The sequence below is a fragment of the Opisthocomus hoazin genome, chromosome 5, assembly GCF_030867145.1.
Source record: "Opisthocomus hoazin isolate bOpiHoa1 chromosome 5, bOpiHoa1.hap1, whole genome shotgun sequence".
Taxonomy (NCBI): domain Eukaryota; kingdom Metazoa; phylum Chordata; class Aves; order Opisthocomiformes; family Opisthocomidae; genus Opisthocomus; species Opisthocomus hoazin.
In genome coordinates, this window is record NC_134418.1 from 3,283,711 (window position 1) to 3,300,521 (window position 16,811).

The 16,811-nt window shown below is 47.6% G+C and overlaps 1 protein-coding gene across 4 annotated transcripts in view; it reads left to right on the forward strand.

The window, feature by feature from the left end:
* The window catches only part of LOC104328839 (solute carrier family 4 member 11), a 109,100-nt gene that overhangs the window by 36,448 nt on the left and 55,841 nt on the right, over positions 1-16,811 (forward strand). For all 4 annotated transcript variants that reach the window (XM_075420261.1, XM_075420259.1, XM_075420260.1 and 1 more), the window contains exons 3-4: positions 178-330; positions 11,434-11,480. In XM_075420261.1, the coding sequence (XP_075276376.1) occupies positions 178-330; positions 11,434-11,480 (200 nt within the window). The remainder of the gene's footprint in view (positions 1-177; positions 331-11,433; positions 11,481-16,811) is intronic.

The window sequence follows — 16,811 nt, forward strand, 5'->3', positions numbered from 1 at the left end:
TTTGGACGCACACCTGAGGCCACCCCGAGGTGTGCCGGAGCCGATTGCTTATAATTCTCAGCCCTCACCAGACAAGGGCATAAGAGAAGCCCTGGGTGCTGCTGGGGCCTCGGCAGCTGTGATCATCTCTGTGCCCCGGCACAGCCCCTCTAATCGCCCTCCCCATGTCCTCGGCAGGGTACCTCAAGTGCGACACGGACGATGGCTGCGAGGCCAAGGAGGAGACGGGGGGCGAGGAGCTCTTCGACGCGGTGAACTCCTCCATCGTCTCGGGGGACAGCATCCGCTTCTTCGTCAACGTCAACCTGGAGGTGCCGCCCAGCGCCGCCGGTGAGTGCTGCCCACAGAGCGGGGCCGCGGGCCTTCACGCGAGACCTCCGGAGCCGCTTTTATGTTTTATTAAAACAAATAAGAGACCGGCAGCTGAGTGGGTCTTCAGCCATCCATACGAAGCACCCTGACTTGCTTTTCCTTCCTTTTTTTATTTAAAGCAAGGAGTTTGGGGCCTTGCTGTCGCTGCTGCGGCCTGGTCGCAGAGGCCTCTCCTCTCTGGAGGAATGCTGTTTCTAGTGAGAAATTGGGGTGTTTTTTTTGGTGTATGTATTCCCTTAAAACGTGGCTCTGGGGATTCCCAAGGGTTTTTGGGATCGAGTTTTAATTGAAATGCTGGAGGTGGGTCAGAGCCGTGGCTTGCCCGGGTCAGTCGCTGCCCCCCAGCAGCAGCCGGTCAGGGAAGAGCGAGCGCGGAGGGGCTTCTGGCGTTGGACGCGTGGTTCTGGGGGTTAATCGCTGTGGCTGGAGGCAAGCGATCCCTATACCTGCTGCACCGAGGCAAAAATGAGGAGAAAACCAGCTGGTTCATCGCCTCTGATGGAGCTCAGGCCTCTGCAGCACACGGCCATGTCTGCGGGACAGAGGAGCGCTGGTGCATGTCGTTTGTAAATAGAATCACAGAACGGTTTGGGTTGGATGGGACCTTAAAGATCATCTGGTTCCAACTCCCCTGCCATGAGCAGGGACATCTTCCACTAGAAGTGCCCGATCCGGGTGTGGGCCCCACAAGCTGCCCTCAATGATGCTTCAGTGTGGGCTCTGTGCTCGCTGCAAGGCAGCTTTGTGAGGGGGAGGAGGACGGCGGTCGCTGGGGGTGAACCCACCGGCAGAACGCGGGGCTTCCACCCCCTGGGAGCCATGGGGTCGGTGTTGGGTGGTTGCTTGGCTCGTATATTCTGAGTCAGCAGTGTGCCCTGAGCCAGCAGCGTGCCCTGGGTGCCAAGAAAGCCAATGGGATCCTGGGGTGCATCAAGAGGAGTGTGGGCAGCAGGGCGAGGGAGGTTCTCCTTCCCCTCTGCTCTGCCCTGGGTAGGCCCCATCTGGAGTCCTGTGTCCAGTTCTGGGCTCCCCAGTTCAAGAAAGATGAGGAGCTACTGGAGAGAGCCCAGCGGAGGGCTACGAGGATGAGGAGGGGACAGGAGCATCTCTCCTACGAGGAAAGGCTGAGGGAGCTGGGCTTGTTCAGCCTGGAGAAGAGAAGGCTCAGAGGGGACCTTAGAAATGCCTCTAAATATCTGCAGGGTGGGGGTCAGGAGGACGGGGCCAGACTCTTTCCAGTGGTGCCCAGTGACAGGACAAGGGGCAGTGGGCACAAACTGAAGCAGAGGAAGTTCCAGCTGAAGGTGAGGAAGAACTTCTTCCCTCTGAGGGTGATGGAGCCCTGGAACAGGCTGCCCAGGGAGGCTGTGGAGTCTCCTTCTCTGGAGATATTCAAGCCCCACCTGGCCGCGGTGCTGTGCAGCCTGCTCTGGGTGACCCTGCTTTGGCAGGGGGTTGGACTGGGTGACCCACAGAGGTCCCTTCCAACCCCGACCATTCCATGATTCTGTATGGGCTGGGTGTTTTGGGGGGGTTAGATGAAACCCACTCGAAAAGCAAGTGGCAGAGAGCGTGCCATGGAGGGACTATGGATGAGGCCATTTCTGCTGGCACTAATGCCGTGCTTCTCCATGGGAGAGAAGGCTGAGGATGAAGGAGGTGGTGGTGCAGACGTCTTGCAGGTGGACGTGGCTGCCCAAACCTGTGCTCTCTGTGCACTCCCTGCCCAGCCAACATCCTTCAGAAGCTTTCCTCAACGTGAGGAGCAAGGTGGAGGAGGCTTCTGAACAGCCTGGTTCACACAGATTGGGAAGGTATCTGGAATGCTTGCTTTTGAGGAATAAAATCCTTTGATTGCTCTATGGGGCTGATTTTTGCCTCTAACACACCATTTTAACATCCTCTGCAATGCACGTGCTAAATGGCGAAGGCAGAGTGCCAGCAAAATCTGACATTTGTGGTATGTGCCTAGGAAGGTGCAGCCTCTGGGACATGGCAGCAGCCTGGGTTTCGTCCTGGCACCTGGAGGCAGCCAGGAGCCTGCCTCTATGGGCACTGACTGTTTTGGAGATTAAATGTGAGGGCTTTGGATAGTACTTGGTGTCACGGTATCGGAGAGTCCTTTAAATTTGCTGAAAGTTATTTTTATATTACAAGTAAAACTCAGTTGATGTAGAGTGAGCAATTATTGGAAATGATGATGCAGAATGGGCATGGTCTGGACCTCTCTGCTTGACTATCTTGAAGCCTAATTTTTGAATCAGAGTGGCAACTTTAACTGAAGAATGATATCCAGCAATTTTCAAGCTTGCAATTTTACAAATGCCATCTTAATTGAAAGTTTTAAGGGGAACTGCACTCTGCTATGACAAGTCTGGGCTTAATGCCGTGGGGTACATTGTTCAGGGATGAGGAATGCAAGTGCAGTGGATTCTTCTGAGTCTGAAGAAGCTGACTTTCCTTGCGTGTCCTCCTGGGCCGCCTTACAAGTGTTTTCCCTTCCATTCAAAACAGGACAAAAAAGGCTGCCTTATTTCCCTCGAGCACTGATGTTTGTGATGGTGGTATTAGTTGTATACTTTTTCTTCAGCTGAGATATTTAGGATTTTTAAGGGCCGGGGGGGGAATGGACTTTGTGTATGCTGGAGTCCCATTCCCAAATGCAGGGATGGAGGTTTTAAAAATGAGCTTCAGGCAGAACTAAAGTTCAGACTTTCAATAAGGGCAGGTGTGAAGTGAGATTTGGTTTTTTTTTTTTGCTTTTTTTCCTGTGACAGCATCAAAGTGATCCAGGTAGTCAAAATCTAAGTGGTTCTCAGTGAGCATCAGGTATAGGATTCCTCAGACTGCAGGCATTTGAGTCATCCAGGCTGTCAGCTCGTTCTCAGAGGTGGTTTTGCCGAAACATCTTCCAGAGTGGATTTTATGCATACTACATTGATCTCTGGCTGCAGAGGGCATAGCTATCTTCCTGGAAAGCTGACTTCTCAGGTGGTTGAAAGTGGCTGAGATGAGCCCCTTAAGCTCTTCTGAGAAAAACAGGCTGAACTGCTGAAAAAAAACCCCTCTTCATGAACTTCCTAAGCTCTTTCCAGAAGTGAGGTTTAACTGTGCCGTGGCCGAGGTATGTCTGGCGTGGGAGTGTACTGTTCCTCGTTCAGCTCTGCAAGGGGATGCTGGTCAGAAATGCCCTGGTATTGCTGCTGCTCTCCGGGTGGTTGATTTTATATTCGGGCTTTGCATTCCATGAACAAAACTGGAGCTGAGCACTTGCAGTGCTTGTTTCCAGCAAGACAAGCTGAAAAGAAAGGAAAAAAAGAGCATGTTTTATCCAGGCAATGCAAGAACACGCCCCCCCCCCCCCCCCCCCAAAAAAAAAAAAAAAACACACCTCATTTCTAACCCCTGAGGGAGTTAGTGCACCAGGAGCCTACAAGATGCTCTCGTGCTCTTTAAACACAGTGGAAAGGCAAGCGTGGGAATGACTTCTTTCCATCCCACCTTACTGTCTTGCTTTCTCCAAGCTGGGTGAAACCTTTGTTGAGAAAGGCCTCCCTGTGCCAGCAGGCTCAATATCATCCTCTTGTGTCATGCAACCCACTGCAACACTTGTTGGGGCTTGGGCAGTTGCTGCCTGGCCGGAGAGGGACTCTGACCATGGGCTGTCTTCTGCAAGGAGAGCTCTCCAATGCTGCCTGTGTTGATTTGTTTGCTAGAGTCGGATGCGCTCGCTGTGTAAAATACATTTGCTCAGTTTCCAGCAGGAAGAACTTCTAAAGTGACTTGAAACAATATAAACAGCCCCTCTGTGATATCTGTGAGCCTCTGTGTGCATGTTCTGGTCGTCACCGTTCAGTCTCTTGGCTGGACATGGTGTCCAAATTCTCTCCTGCTGGAGACCTTTGCTGGTGAGCTGCTGTGAGGTTGCTGCCCACCTTAGTGTAGGGCTAAAAGATCCAAAAATCCCATCTGGGGAGGGGATAAATTGGTACCCCAGGGGCTGGCTGTTGGCAGGCAATGTAAGTGGAATTACAGACACGGTGACAGCTCTGCCATCGTCCTGTCGAGCTGTTAATATCCATATGATGGATGTACAGCTTGCTATGAACATAATTGGATGCACTTTATTATAATTCTGTTTTAAAAGATCGCTGCGTGGGATTAAACGTTGAGCCAACAAAACAGCATGGCCCATAAAACTCTAACAATTAACCATTGTCATAAAATGCGGGGCTGTGTGCACAGACGTGTGTGAAAAAGGATAGTTGAAGAAATCTATGGTTTAAGGTATGGCCTATCTTCTTTTCAATTAATACTGACTGCTGTTGCATGGAATATTGAGCTCAGATCAGTGCAGATGCCCAAGCACTAAAATGCTCCTCAGTCTTGAGGCTTGGGTCCTTTCTCCCAGGTGTTTTATCTCTTCCTTGTGGTAGAGAATGAAAGCCATTTTTGTTCTCTTCTGCCTCTTATTCTTCCAGCTTAAGTTTTAGTGGCAAGACTTCTGATTTTTGGCACACGTTGGTAGCTTCAACGTGAAGGTGGGGCTTGATCTGAAGCTGGATGCTTTTGGGTCTGGGATCTGAGTTTTTGGGGGAAGATCAGGATGTTTTTTTAGAGAGGCCAAGAGTTCTACTTAAGTCGCAATAAATGTACACAAGGTTAGGTCTGTGCCCCTCCGCACATATTTTTTCAGGAATTGGAACTGCATTCCTGCCCTGAATGAAGTCCCTTTTCCTTGATACTGTTGCTTGAAGTTGGAGAGGGAGCCCCACCACAGGATCAGGGACATTACCTTTCCTGTGCTGCAGTTGGAGAATCCAGCTTGATACTCTCTGCCCTGGGAATTTGTGCCAGGAGAACGCAGAACATCACTGGGTTTGGTACGCACTGGGGGGGGTGGGGGGGACACACACGGACAGACGGGGACGGGGGGACAGACACTTCTTTCCTTTCCAGACTGGTGTGCTACAAGCCCTGTTTATTCCATAGCTTCCAGGTTAGGTCTCTAGTGGCTTGCAGGCTGATACGTGGCTTTATAACTGCTTTCCTGTGCTCTCACTTAGCTAGAAGTGTACTAACCCATCTGTCTTTGTGCTATCTGGATGACAATTTGACTGTCTTTCTATTTTATGTGTGGACTTTTCCATAAATCCCTCTGGAACCTGGGCTGCAGGTGGACATACCTGCATCCCTTCAGCCTGTTGCAGAAACATCGAACTAGGAGCTTCAACCACTTGCTGTAACGTCTGCGACTTGCTTGGAAATAAATCCCTGCAAATGAATACAGCAATTTGGTTTAGGCTGAGCCTTGAAGTTGGTGGACAAGCAATGCAAGCGTTGTTTGTTGCAGTGGGTCTGCGAAGTGTGCAGGGCCACGGCCGTGCCATGAGTCACAGTGTTCTTATCTGCTTGCAGCTGCCTTAAATCAGGCAAGCAAATACTTTCATCGTTGGGATCTCATTCTTGCAGCCTGGGGTTTTAGAACAATTCACCTTCCCCTCCTTTCCCCATGTTGCGATAGGGGGGTTTACAGAGGACTTGGGTATTCATGGGAGCCGTAGCTGCTCAACTTTTGCAGTATGGATTGCGACTTATGGCTGGTGCTCATACTGGTGGTTTTGGCTGCAGAGGGGTGCCTGAAGTGGTTTTATGGGGGGAAGAAGGCAAAATCCTGATGGCAGCAAAAAGCCAATCGGAAAGCAGGATGTGGCTTTGCCGGGGTGTGTGTGGGGGGGGAAATAACGGAACACGATTTACGCTTCATGAGAAATTAAAGCCTGTTCCACCCTCTGGACAACTGATCATTCCTAGATACGGAGAATCAACAGTTTCCTGTAATCCGCTCCAGAGGCACTCACGTGCGCGCCTGCCGCTGCTGCTCCGAGCAAAACACGGTGCACAACCTCACGGCCCAGCCCCTGCCGAGAGGACTTTTGTCTTTAAGGGGATGAGGAGAAACGCTAGATGCTGGCGCCAAGGATATTCCAGAGAGAGTAGCGTCCAGAGACAAGTGGTCTGGGCCTGAATGGGTATCATTCTGCACACAATAGTCACATTTCCTCACATTAATACCAAGGTCCTTTTTATGTCTCGAGGCACAATGCTGACCCACGCGTTCCATCTGATAACTCCTGTTTTAGCAGTTTGATGTCAGCGTGGGATGTTGGGCTCCCGAAGCTTCCTATACTCTAATGGAAAGTGGATACACCGATTGTGTCGGGTGGGGGGAGATGGCCTCCCTCCGAATTTCCTGACGAGGGTGTTTTCAAAGCGGTGCTTACGAGGCCGAAGGAGGTGCAGGGGGGTTTGGGTAGTGTGGGTGGTTCTGCACAGAGGCAGCGTGCTCCCTTTTAGGTGCTTCACCTTGGGTTTGCTTTGGGGCAGCTTCCCCCAGGGTTTTGAGTGCCAAGTTCCTCCAGTTGGTATAGAGACAAAAAAAAAAGCACCTTTTCCCCTTGTCCCAAACTTAAAAATAAAACCTATTGTGGCTTTTTTTTAAAAAAAAAAAAAAAAATAATTGTTTTTGTGGTGCGTGCGTGTCTGAGGAGTTGGAGGGTGTGACAAGTGACACAGTGCTCAGCACTCTTGTCCCTGGCTCTGCGCAAGAGCCCTGGTCAGTCTGTGCTGTCCGTGCCTCTTTCCAATTCCTCTGTGATGGCCAGAGAGGAGTGTGAGGTGATGGTCCTTCGCCTGCCCAGCCATTGCGATGTTTGGGATGAGCATTGCTCAGGTGAGGTTTTCCTTCCCCCCTCTCTGCTCTTTTCCAGCCTGCTTCAGAAACTTGCAGCTAGCTGCTTATTCCCACCTGTATTTAACCTGGGTGTTGGCTTGAGGGATGAAACCAGCTGATTTTAGGTTTTCTGCTGCAGTTCAGCCCACCACCTGAGCATGAGAATGTGGGGTAGTTGAGGCACAATTATCTATCAATATTTAACCAAAATTACTCTAGTCGGGGGATGAATCCAGACTCGACGCAGGGCAGCAAAGCAAAGAATCCCCTTGAGATCCTGCTTGTGCAATCCCTTGCTGCCAGTGAGTTAGAGGTATCTCCACTGCTCCTAAAAAAACTCCTGTTGTGCTATGCGCTGATATGTGTTTATTTGTATTTTTTAAGGCAACAGATTCTAAAAGCAGAACAGTTTTTGCTGCTCGTGGTGTGGTTCAACACAAGTGGTTGAGGCTTAGATTTACTCAGACCCCTGAAGAAAGGCCAGATAAAATAGCTTTTTATTAATAATAAAAAAACCTCAAACCTTAAATACTTCCACTTAGACCAGATCCTTGATGTTTTTTCCAAGAAAACTATGGAGTTGCTAATGTAATATTCTGCTCTGATTTATTAGCTTGTTTACCATGCAGATGTACTGGAGAGTGCATGTAGATCTATAGTAACATGCACTGACACCTGCACAGCTAATATGTTTCTGCTCTCCAATTTCCACTCCTTTTATCTCAAAGGAAAATATGGTCTTAAGATGCTGCAGGCATCTGGTGGTGGCTTCACTCGAGGCTTTTAGGTCTTCTCGGGTGTTAAGGGCAGCCCTGGGGACCTGTACAAAGGAAGGGATGGAAAGGGGATCTTAAGTGAAAGGAGATCTCTGAAGGCAAAAGGTGAAAAGCCTTAAACTTCGACATATGACTTTCACGGGTTTGTTTTCAGGGTTGTCTTTGCATAGAAGGTATCATCTAAACAGGGAGCGGAGGGGGAAGCAAGCAGGGGATTTCATTTCTCTGGGTTGCTATCAGGTATGTTATGTAAAGGGCAGCTGGGATGAAACCGCTTTGGAGTATAGCAAATAAATTTCCTGCTGTATTTCTCGCTTCCAAGTATTAAATCTCCTTGTTCATGTCGAGAAGCTGGATGGGTCCTGTTCTTCTGCATAATGGTGGGGAAATAAAAAGCGGAGGCATGCCACAGTGCCCTGGCAGGGCTCTGAACGTGCTGACACAAGGCCACAAGTGCAAGTCTAATGTTGGCAATTCATCAATGTTGCTAAAACCGAAGTGAACTCCCGGCGAGTTGCGTGTGGTGCGTTCAGTAGTGCTGCGTGCTTGTGTGCACGCGTCCTAGAAATTTGGGATATGCGTGTTGCCTTGATGTGGCTGCCAGGGGATGTCGGAGATGCGTTGCTGACTTTTTGGTTTTCCCCTGGGCAGAACCTGGAGCACAGCCTAACAGATAAGGTCGGCCACCCCTGGCAGCTCTCCTTTAACTATGAGTAAGGACAGAGATAATAAGGCCCGTAGCTAGTTAGCTTGCCTAAAATAGATCTCTGAAGCCTGCTTTGTCCAGAAGGGAGGACTACAAAAATAGAAATGAAAACTTTACGTGGCCCTGACCACCTCTTCTTTCTGTTTATGTATGCCTAATCCTGACATTCAGGTGTGAAATTTAGTTATCGCTCCTGGTAGTGAGACATAAGTGATGACTGATGGACAGTTTGCCTTGTTCATAGAGGGTGAACTCATGGTTTTCTGTATCTATTTTTTCCCCATGAAGGGCTCCTCTGTGGAGGTGCAGAGGTCGAGGGTGTTGCATCTTTTCAGCTCCTCCATAACTGGAGGGAAGCAGTGATAGTGCTGTGAAGGAGGAGAAAACGGGCGGCAGGGCTGGTGGTGGCTGGTCTTGGGCTTTAGCCAAGCTATCCCTCGATGAGGGTGCCCGTGACACATCCACGCAGGGTTTTATCCCACGTTGCATAGTGGGTGCCCCCGCAGTAAGTGGTGGTTCATAAGACAGACAGAAGAGCGCTTGGGAGGTCTCTGTTTTTTGTTTTTCTCCTCATTTTTATGTTCAGGTGGATTTTCTACTATCCCTGAGTAATGCCATAGCGCTCCAGTGAGCTTTTAGCATAACAGCCAGAGCTAGGATGGCCCTGTCTAGCTGTCTTCTTTCTCTGGATGAAGTCTGAGTGGCTCATTGCTTGGATGACATGATGAATGAGGCTCTGGGCCTTCCGAAGCGTCACTTCTGTACCCAGAACAGCTTTTCTGAGAAGTTTTGAAAGATCCTGGCCCAACAGATGTAATTACCATGTTTTTGCTTGCGTTGATAAAGCAGCACTCGGTGCTCATCCGAGATGAGTACCTGAGCGAGCTGTCAGCGGAGGAGATTGATACGTGCTTGAGACTGATAAGAGGAACCAAGAGTTGCTGCATGATAAATGGACAACATGAATTTCTGCTGCGTTTGCATGCAGCTGTAAGCTATGCAGTATCTCTTTTTAGCATGTGCTTGCTATTGTTCAGGGTTGTGGGCATTTTTTGTCTCTCTAGAACTATTTCTTGCGTGAGCAGAAAAACCAAAACATGTTTTCTCCCCAATGAATATTTATGGCTTCTAAATCTTCCAGCATACTTTTGCATGTGTAATTAGGCTGTAAGTTGAGTAAGTGAGCGTTGGAGAACTACAAGTGCGAGAGCCTGGGGAAAATGCTTGATGTTTCTGGTTTATTTGGGTGCTTGCTTTTTAATAATAAATAGTATTTTTTAGATGAAGCAGCTTGTGTTTTCCAAAAGATGTGTCAAAAGCAGTAATAACTGGGACGATTGCACCAGCAGACTTGTCTTGTTAAGCGATGCTTTTAATCACCTGTGCAGCATCCAAATGAACTATGGGAGAAGTTGGGTGATGTACCCAAAGCCTCTGACCATCTGATTTTGTTTAGTAGGAGATGAAGGCAGTCCTTTCCCTCTTCTCCACTGCAGTCAACTCTGCTCCCAGTTTGAGTTGCAGCCTTTTAACCTTGCTGTGGACACGACTTTGAATTCTTGTTTGATCAGGGATGGTTTTGGTTAAAGCAGCTTTCTGCGTGAAAAAAAAAAAAAAAAAATAATTGCTTTTTTGGGGGTTCTGGTGTTTTCATGTGAATTGCATCCTCAGCCAGTTTATTTTTTGGACAGTAGCAGGCCCGGGCTTGAAGGTGCCTGTCTGTGTGGTCAGCCTGTGAAAGGGGAACGCAGCAGTTCTTAGAAGTTAGGATTTAGAAGTCCAGATCTGCAAAGGGAGCAAAAACCTCATCTGAGTAGCTGTAACTGTGTTACATCTCTGTACTTTTCCATAGCTTGGCCTCTGGAAAAGTTTTCGATCTTCAGTGGGTTTTTTCCATGCTGTCGCTATGCTCATTTGAATAAGAACTGTTCATGCGTTCAGTGTAGGATTTTGGTAGCAGCTTGGTCTTGTGGGGTTTTTTGGACAGCATGAAGATGAGGAGTTAGGGGAAGGATGCACAGACATGGATACCAGTGATGCTACAGAGAAGCTGCCTTGGATGCAAGCAGTATGGAGTGGGCTTGTGGCAAAACCAACTGGGTTTTATTTGTTTTTTATCTTATACCCAAAAAACTGCTTCGTAGATGCCCTGAGAAAATGTTAGTGTTGGTGCTTGGAAGTTTGAACTGGGAACTTCACGGGTACCCTCGTCCCTGTATCTTGGTTGCGTATGAAGTGACATTTAATAGTCTCTGAACAGCAGTTTTCTTTCCTGAGAGCTCTGTTGCTTTATGCTTAGATTTATGGAGGCAGCGTGGTGAGTTGACAGGACATTAATGTGCTCATCTTCGAGTCACTGCGTGTGATCTCTCGCAGTCCGCTCCCTTGGAAGTGCCTGGGTGTTATTGTTGACTCTTTAACGAGGACAAGAATGGTTTCCAAACAAGCATGACTCATGCAATCTTAGCCTCAATCTATCAAACACTGGATTAAATGATTACCTAAAGGATTAGGAGTTAGATATTTTTGAGAGGTGGGGACTGGGGGGAGAAGTGAAGAGTAAAAATATGTAGCGAATCCGAAAGAAAAAACACCAAAAAAAAAGCTGCAAGACACAAACCCCAACTGATCAGACAATGCCAAAGGCTGCTTCTGTGCCTGGTTTAGACTTCCAAAATGGGAAATGTTGTAAAAATTGTATCTCTGCTTTTCTCTAGAGATCAGCCTCTGCCAAGAGAGTGATACGTCACCTTGTTCGGAGCCTTCTGCTTGATTTCTGCTGCCTGTCAGATACCTGTGATAGTAACGCCTTTCTGATTTTATTTTATCTTTTTTCCTCTTTCCAGCCGAAAATGAAAGTGCTGGCTGCGTGTTACTGCACACATCAAGGAAGGTAAGTAGGGGTGCTGTGTGACCAATTTATTTTTTTTATCATCTAGAAGCAGAGAAAAAAGATCTTGAAACACTCTGAGGGAGCTGGGAGGTGTGTGTTACTGTCCTAAACAGAAGGCATATTAATGCCTCTTTCCTTGAATTCCTCTGTCTGTCTTTAAACCTGAAAAACCATATGCTGCTTGTTCTCCAGACAATTTCTCTGTAATTCTGATTGTTCCACTGGTTTTTGTCCCAGACGATTCCTTGACATGTTAATTCATCACTTTCTCTTCTGCAGCTGCCTGCAAAGGGATCCAAGCACACACCACGGATTCGGGCTGCTGAGCTCCTCTCGAGCCGAAAGCAGAAACACCCGATAGACATTGCTGTGATTTGGTTTCCTGTTTATTCCAGTTAATCAGATCCGCCTTCACGAGAATCAGCAGGAGAGAATTCCCTGGAAACACACAGTCTAGGAGAGCAATTAGGAGATGACGCTTAGTTTACACTTGCTTTCAAGACTGTAGCTTGATGATACAGCGAAAAGGCGAAAAATCTCATAGAGGCTGTATTGCTACAAACCTCTGACTATGAAAGTACACAGAAAGTATGCAGAGAGGAAATGGGTTGGTTTTGAATGGCACATGAAGTCTTTTGGGCTGTGAGGCATGGCGCATGGTGCTTTAAGTTGTCTTGACTCTTGCCTTGTCTGCCGGTTGGAGGGGCTGGCTGTCTGCGTGAAAACTTGTAGCGTCGCTGATCTTGATAAAGCACGTAGTGCAGGCTTTGAAGATTGTAACTTGAGTTTTTAAATTTGTGTACCAAAGCCTTGGGGGCTTTTTAGAGAATCCCAGAGAGCTCTTTAACTCTCTTTTAAATCTCTAAGACAGCTTAAATCTTGAAAAAGTATTTCAGGAGGCCAAATTAGTAGGGGGAGGAAAATGTATAATAGCTTCGGTAGAAGAAACCTTCCCCTCAAGTTAAATACAAAAAAAAAAAACCCACAACAAACCAACCACCACCAAAAAAATTAAATGTTGTTTGATATGAAGTCATAGATGTTAAGATAAGCTATTCTGTGCTAGGGAATGGAAATGTCTTTGTCAATTTGTCTTGTCTAATACTAGTGCCAAGGTTCTCAGAGTTGTATACACTTGACTGAAAGTAACCTAAGAACTTAATCACTTAAAGTGCAAATTCTAAGCCCAGATGCAAGGATCTGTCTCTGATAAGAAATACTTGGAAACTGCAAAGACATAAGTGTCTCTTCTTCTATTTATTTTTCCCTTTCAGAGCTGCAGGTTTCATGCTTTTTTGGCCTATAGTTCATGCTTAAGCGTTTTAGTGTGCTGTTGAGCAACAAACACCAGAGATCTAGCATGCTTTAGCAAGGCTTGAGAAAAGACACTATTGCTAGTTTTTGCCTTCAGGGAGGACAAGTGGAAATTCTGTGCTTCAAATGCAAAGGAAATTGGGACCTGAGTCATGGAGGAGATGGCTCCAAGTGTCTGGGAAGGGGGAATCGCTAGAAGAAAAGTGCTCAGGTCAGAAGCTTTGTCTGGAGATGTTTTCCTGCTAGGTTGTCCTTGTCTCTGGTGGTAGCCTGTGGTTCTTGTGCCTGTTCATGAGTGCTGGAAGGGCAATCTGTGCCTTGGGCAAGTTCCTGTCTGGCATGACACTTAGTAGGCATAGACAAGGAGAAAGCACCTTGACATGGTTTGAGGTATTTAATCACTATCATGGTGTGATTCTGAAGAAATCACAAACTGGGAGGTGTGGTAGACACACCGGAAGGCTGTGCTGCCATTCAGCGTGACCTGGATAGGCTGGAAAGTTGGGCAGAGAGGAACCTGATGAGGTTCAACACAGGCAAATGCAGGGTCCTGCACCTGGGGAGGGACAACCCCAGGCACCAGTACAGGCTTGGGGTACACGTGCATGGAGAGCAGCTCTGCGGAGAGGGACCTGGGTGTCCTGGTGGACGACAGGTTAACCATGAGCCAGCAGTGTGCCCTGGCTGCCAAGAAAGCCAATGTGATCCTGGGGTGCATCAAGAAGAGTGTGGCCAGCAGGTCGAGGGAGGTTCTCCTTCCCCTCTACACTGCCCTGGTGAGGCCTCATCTGGACTCCTGTGTCCAGTTCTGGGCTCCCCAGTTCAAGAAAGATGAAGAGCTACTGGAGAGAGTCCAGCGGAGGGCTACAAGGATGATGAGGGGACTGGAACATCTCTCCTATGAGGAAAGGCTGAGGGAGCTGGGCTTGTTCAGCCTGAAGAAGAGAAGGCTGCGGGGGGACCTAATAAATGCTTATAAATATCTGCAGGGTGGGTGTCTGGAGGATGGCGCCAAGCTCTTTCCAGTGGTGCCCAGCAACAGGACAAGGGGCAATGGGCACAAACTGAAGCAGAGGAAGCTCCAGCTGAACATGAGGAAGAACTTCTTCCCTCTGAGGGTGACGGAGCACTGGAACAGGCTGCCCAGGGAGGCTGTGGAGTCTCCTTCTCTGGAGATATTCAAGACCCGTCTGGACGCGGTCCTGTGCAGCTTGCTGTAGGTGACCCTGCTTCGGGAGGAGGGTTGGACTAGATGACCCACAGAGGTCCCTGCCAACCCCTACTATTCTGTGATTCTGTGAAATTGGCCCAAGTGACCATGGAAACAGCACAGGCAGAGCTCTGCTCAGGGCAGTGTGTTTTTTGGATACCTCTTCTCATAAGGTTCTTGCAGTGTCTGTAAATGGAGGTGGTCTCCAGAGCAGCCACCCAGCGGAGAACTTGCATTTGGGGCCTTCTTGATGAGTGGTGAGAGATTTTTTGCACAGATAGTGTGTGCGACTTTGGCTGAGAAATCCGCTTGTGGTCAGAAGAGACTGTTTCAGCATGTTTCCCCTGCTTTGGTAGTACAAGCTCTGTTCTTGCTACGATGCAATGTGCAGCTTTGCAATTGAGGATACTCAATGCTATTAAAATGGCTGTTGGGTAGCTGTTTCTTGCTAAGCAGTTTCCAGTATCAAGTATCCTGGCATGACTTGACTACCTAGCTAAAAATATTTGTGAAGGAGCAATCATTAATCTCTCCTGAAAGCACCAGGGTGTCCTGACTGGAACAGTTCGGTTTGAGCGATCTCCAAGGCGTTGCTGTACCAGTGCTTCCACTAGTTTTGATTTTTGGTTCGTCTCGGAGGGTGATGTATTGATAACCCTTCATGGTGGCTATTTGCCTTGCAGTATTTAATGTGCATATCTTCCCCAATGTTATGGGAGTGATAATAAGGATGGGTATTGCCCCTGTTTGCTGTGAAGAACTGGGAGTAGGGGAATAAAACAGGACTAAGGCATAGAAAATTATTTGCCCGAGGCATTGCCTGAAGCCTCTGGCAGAGCTGGAGGTGAATCCTTATGACTTGGAGTAATGTGCTGATAGTGCTGTCCTGCCACAAGTGAACGATGCTGTTGTGCACAACTCACTGGAGTTGATTGAGATGGTGTGGGCAGATAGTAGTCCTCTTCTGACTGCCGGTGATTAATTTCTGCTGTCCCTCAACTATCCACCAGCTTTCTCCTTCCACTGTTCTTGCTCCTGGTGGCTTCTGTCATACATGGGAGAAGTTGATCACACGAAGCCACTCTTGCTTTTTTGAAAACTCCTTGGCACTGTGGCATTCCTGATGCTCTTAACCTTCCTCAAACCGCCATGGGTACCTCCTCTGCTATCCACCTTGTTAAGTCCTGTCTAGGTCATTTGGCCTCTTTGCTGTTGGAATCTACATGCTAGGTTGGACTCTGCATGCCAGACAAGCTGAAGTGAGTTACCTTTGGGAGGTTGTTGCTGGTCGTATGGTGAGCCCATGAACATCAATGTTACAGATGGTGCTAGGTGGTTTAACCTGCTCTCATGCAGTGATAATTTGAGACTGACTTGACAGTTACATGGTCTCTTTTAGGTGGAGTGGTAGTATAGCTGTGTTGCTGTGTCACTGTCTCCTCTTCTAAGAGCAGATGGTAACAAAGCTTCGGGTGTGGGAGCTGAAATCCGTCAGAGAATCCTCCTTCTCATGGATGCTGTGTAAGAAGTGATTGATGCAAAGTAAAACAGTGCTAATTGCAATGGATGTGTACTGACAACTTGATAGTTGCTGTGATAATTACAGTAATTAGTGAGATGTTAGCATTTTTTTTTTCCCCTGTGTCTGGGCTATAAATGGAAAAGGTAGAGGGGGTACATGTGAGAGGAGGAGATCCATGAGTCAGGCTCTGGGGTGATCCTGTAATTTGGGGGAGAATGTCCCAAGGTCCTGGTTATGGAAGAAACTTGGTGTCAGATTTGTGAAAGTAACTCAGAGCTTGATTCAGTTCCACTTAAGCTCAGAAAGAGGGTTTAAATGTATCTTGACAATCTGGTCCTCAACATCATGAATTCAAGCTTGGCTGGTTTCCCGTTGGAAGGAAGATCCATATAACAAAGTGCAGTTCCCGTTTCCTCACTCAGTCTTGAGCTGTTGAAGGAGAGGACAGGACTGTCAGTCCTTCTTGACCAGTACTGCGTACTAACTGTGTGTGTGAATTTCCAAGGACTGTGAAATAAGGATGACTCATTTGTACTTTGATCATTCAATTAACGAACTTCACAGTTGACAAATACAGAAAGGAGACGAGGTTCTGTAATACAGCATGACTGTTTCTTCCATCTCAAGGACAGCAAGTCTGGGACAGCAGAGGGAACCAGCAGGGAGCTGAGACAGTTTCAGCCTCCGACTCCCCCCCTTCCCCCCAATCACACATTGATTCAAAGATAAATATCATACACAAGGGAAGAAAACTTCCTTGGGAGCGTGAACAACAAAAATTGAGACAGTGACCAAAAAGGTGATGAGCCAGATGGCATTCCCCATCTGCTTCTGAACAGGGAGCACCTGGGAGAGATGGTTCCCAGTTTGAGAAGAGCTGGGTTAGGTTGCACCGAGATGCATACTGGTAATTTTTCATGATACTGAGTTCAGAGTCTCTATCTTCAAAATACCTTTTCCCATTTTTCTGCAAACCTCTTAAATTATTTAAACCTAAAGAGGATTTGAAATACTACCTTAAGCATTTTTGCTTTTAGGCTATTTTTTCTGCTTTGTCCTAGGCAACAAAATTATTTTTTTTAATTCTGCTTTCTATGTCAGGGTGTATATGGTGCCTAGGCATTCACCTGTGGTGACTCTGTTAGGATAAGCCTTGAAAATGCAGGCCTCCGATGCATGAATAATATAATGTTAAACACCTTTTCTTTTATAGTTTGATCTAAACGGTCAAAGTGATCCCAGAATCATTGGTTTGGTGGCAGTAACCTCAACAAAACTCTCTGCT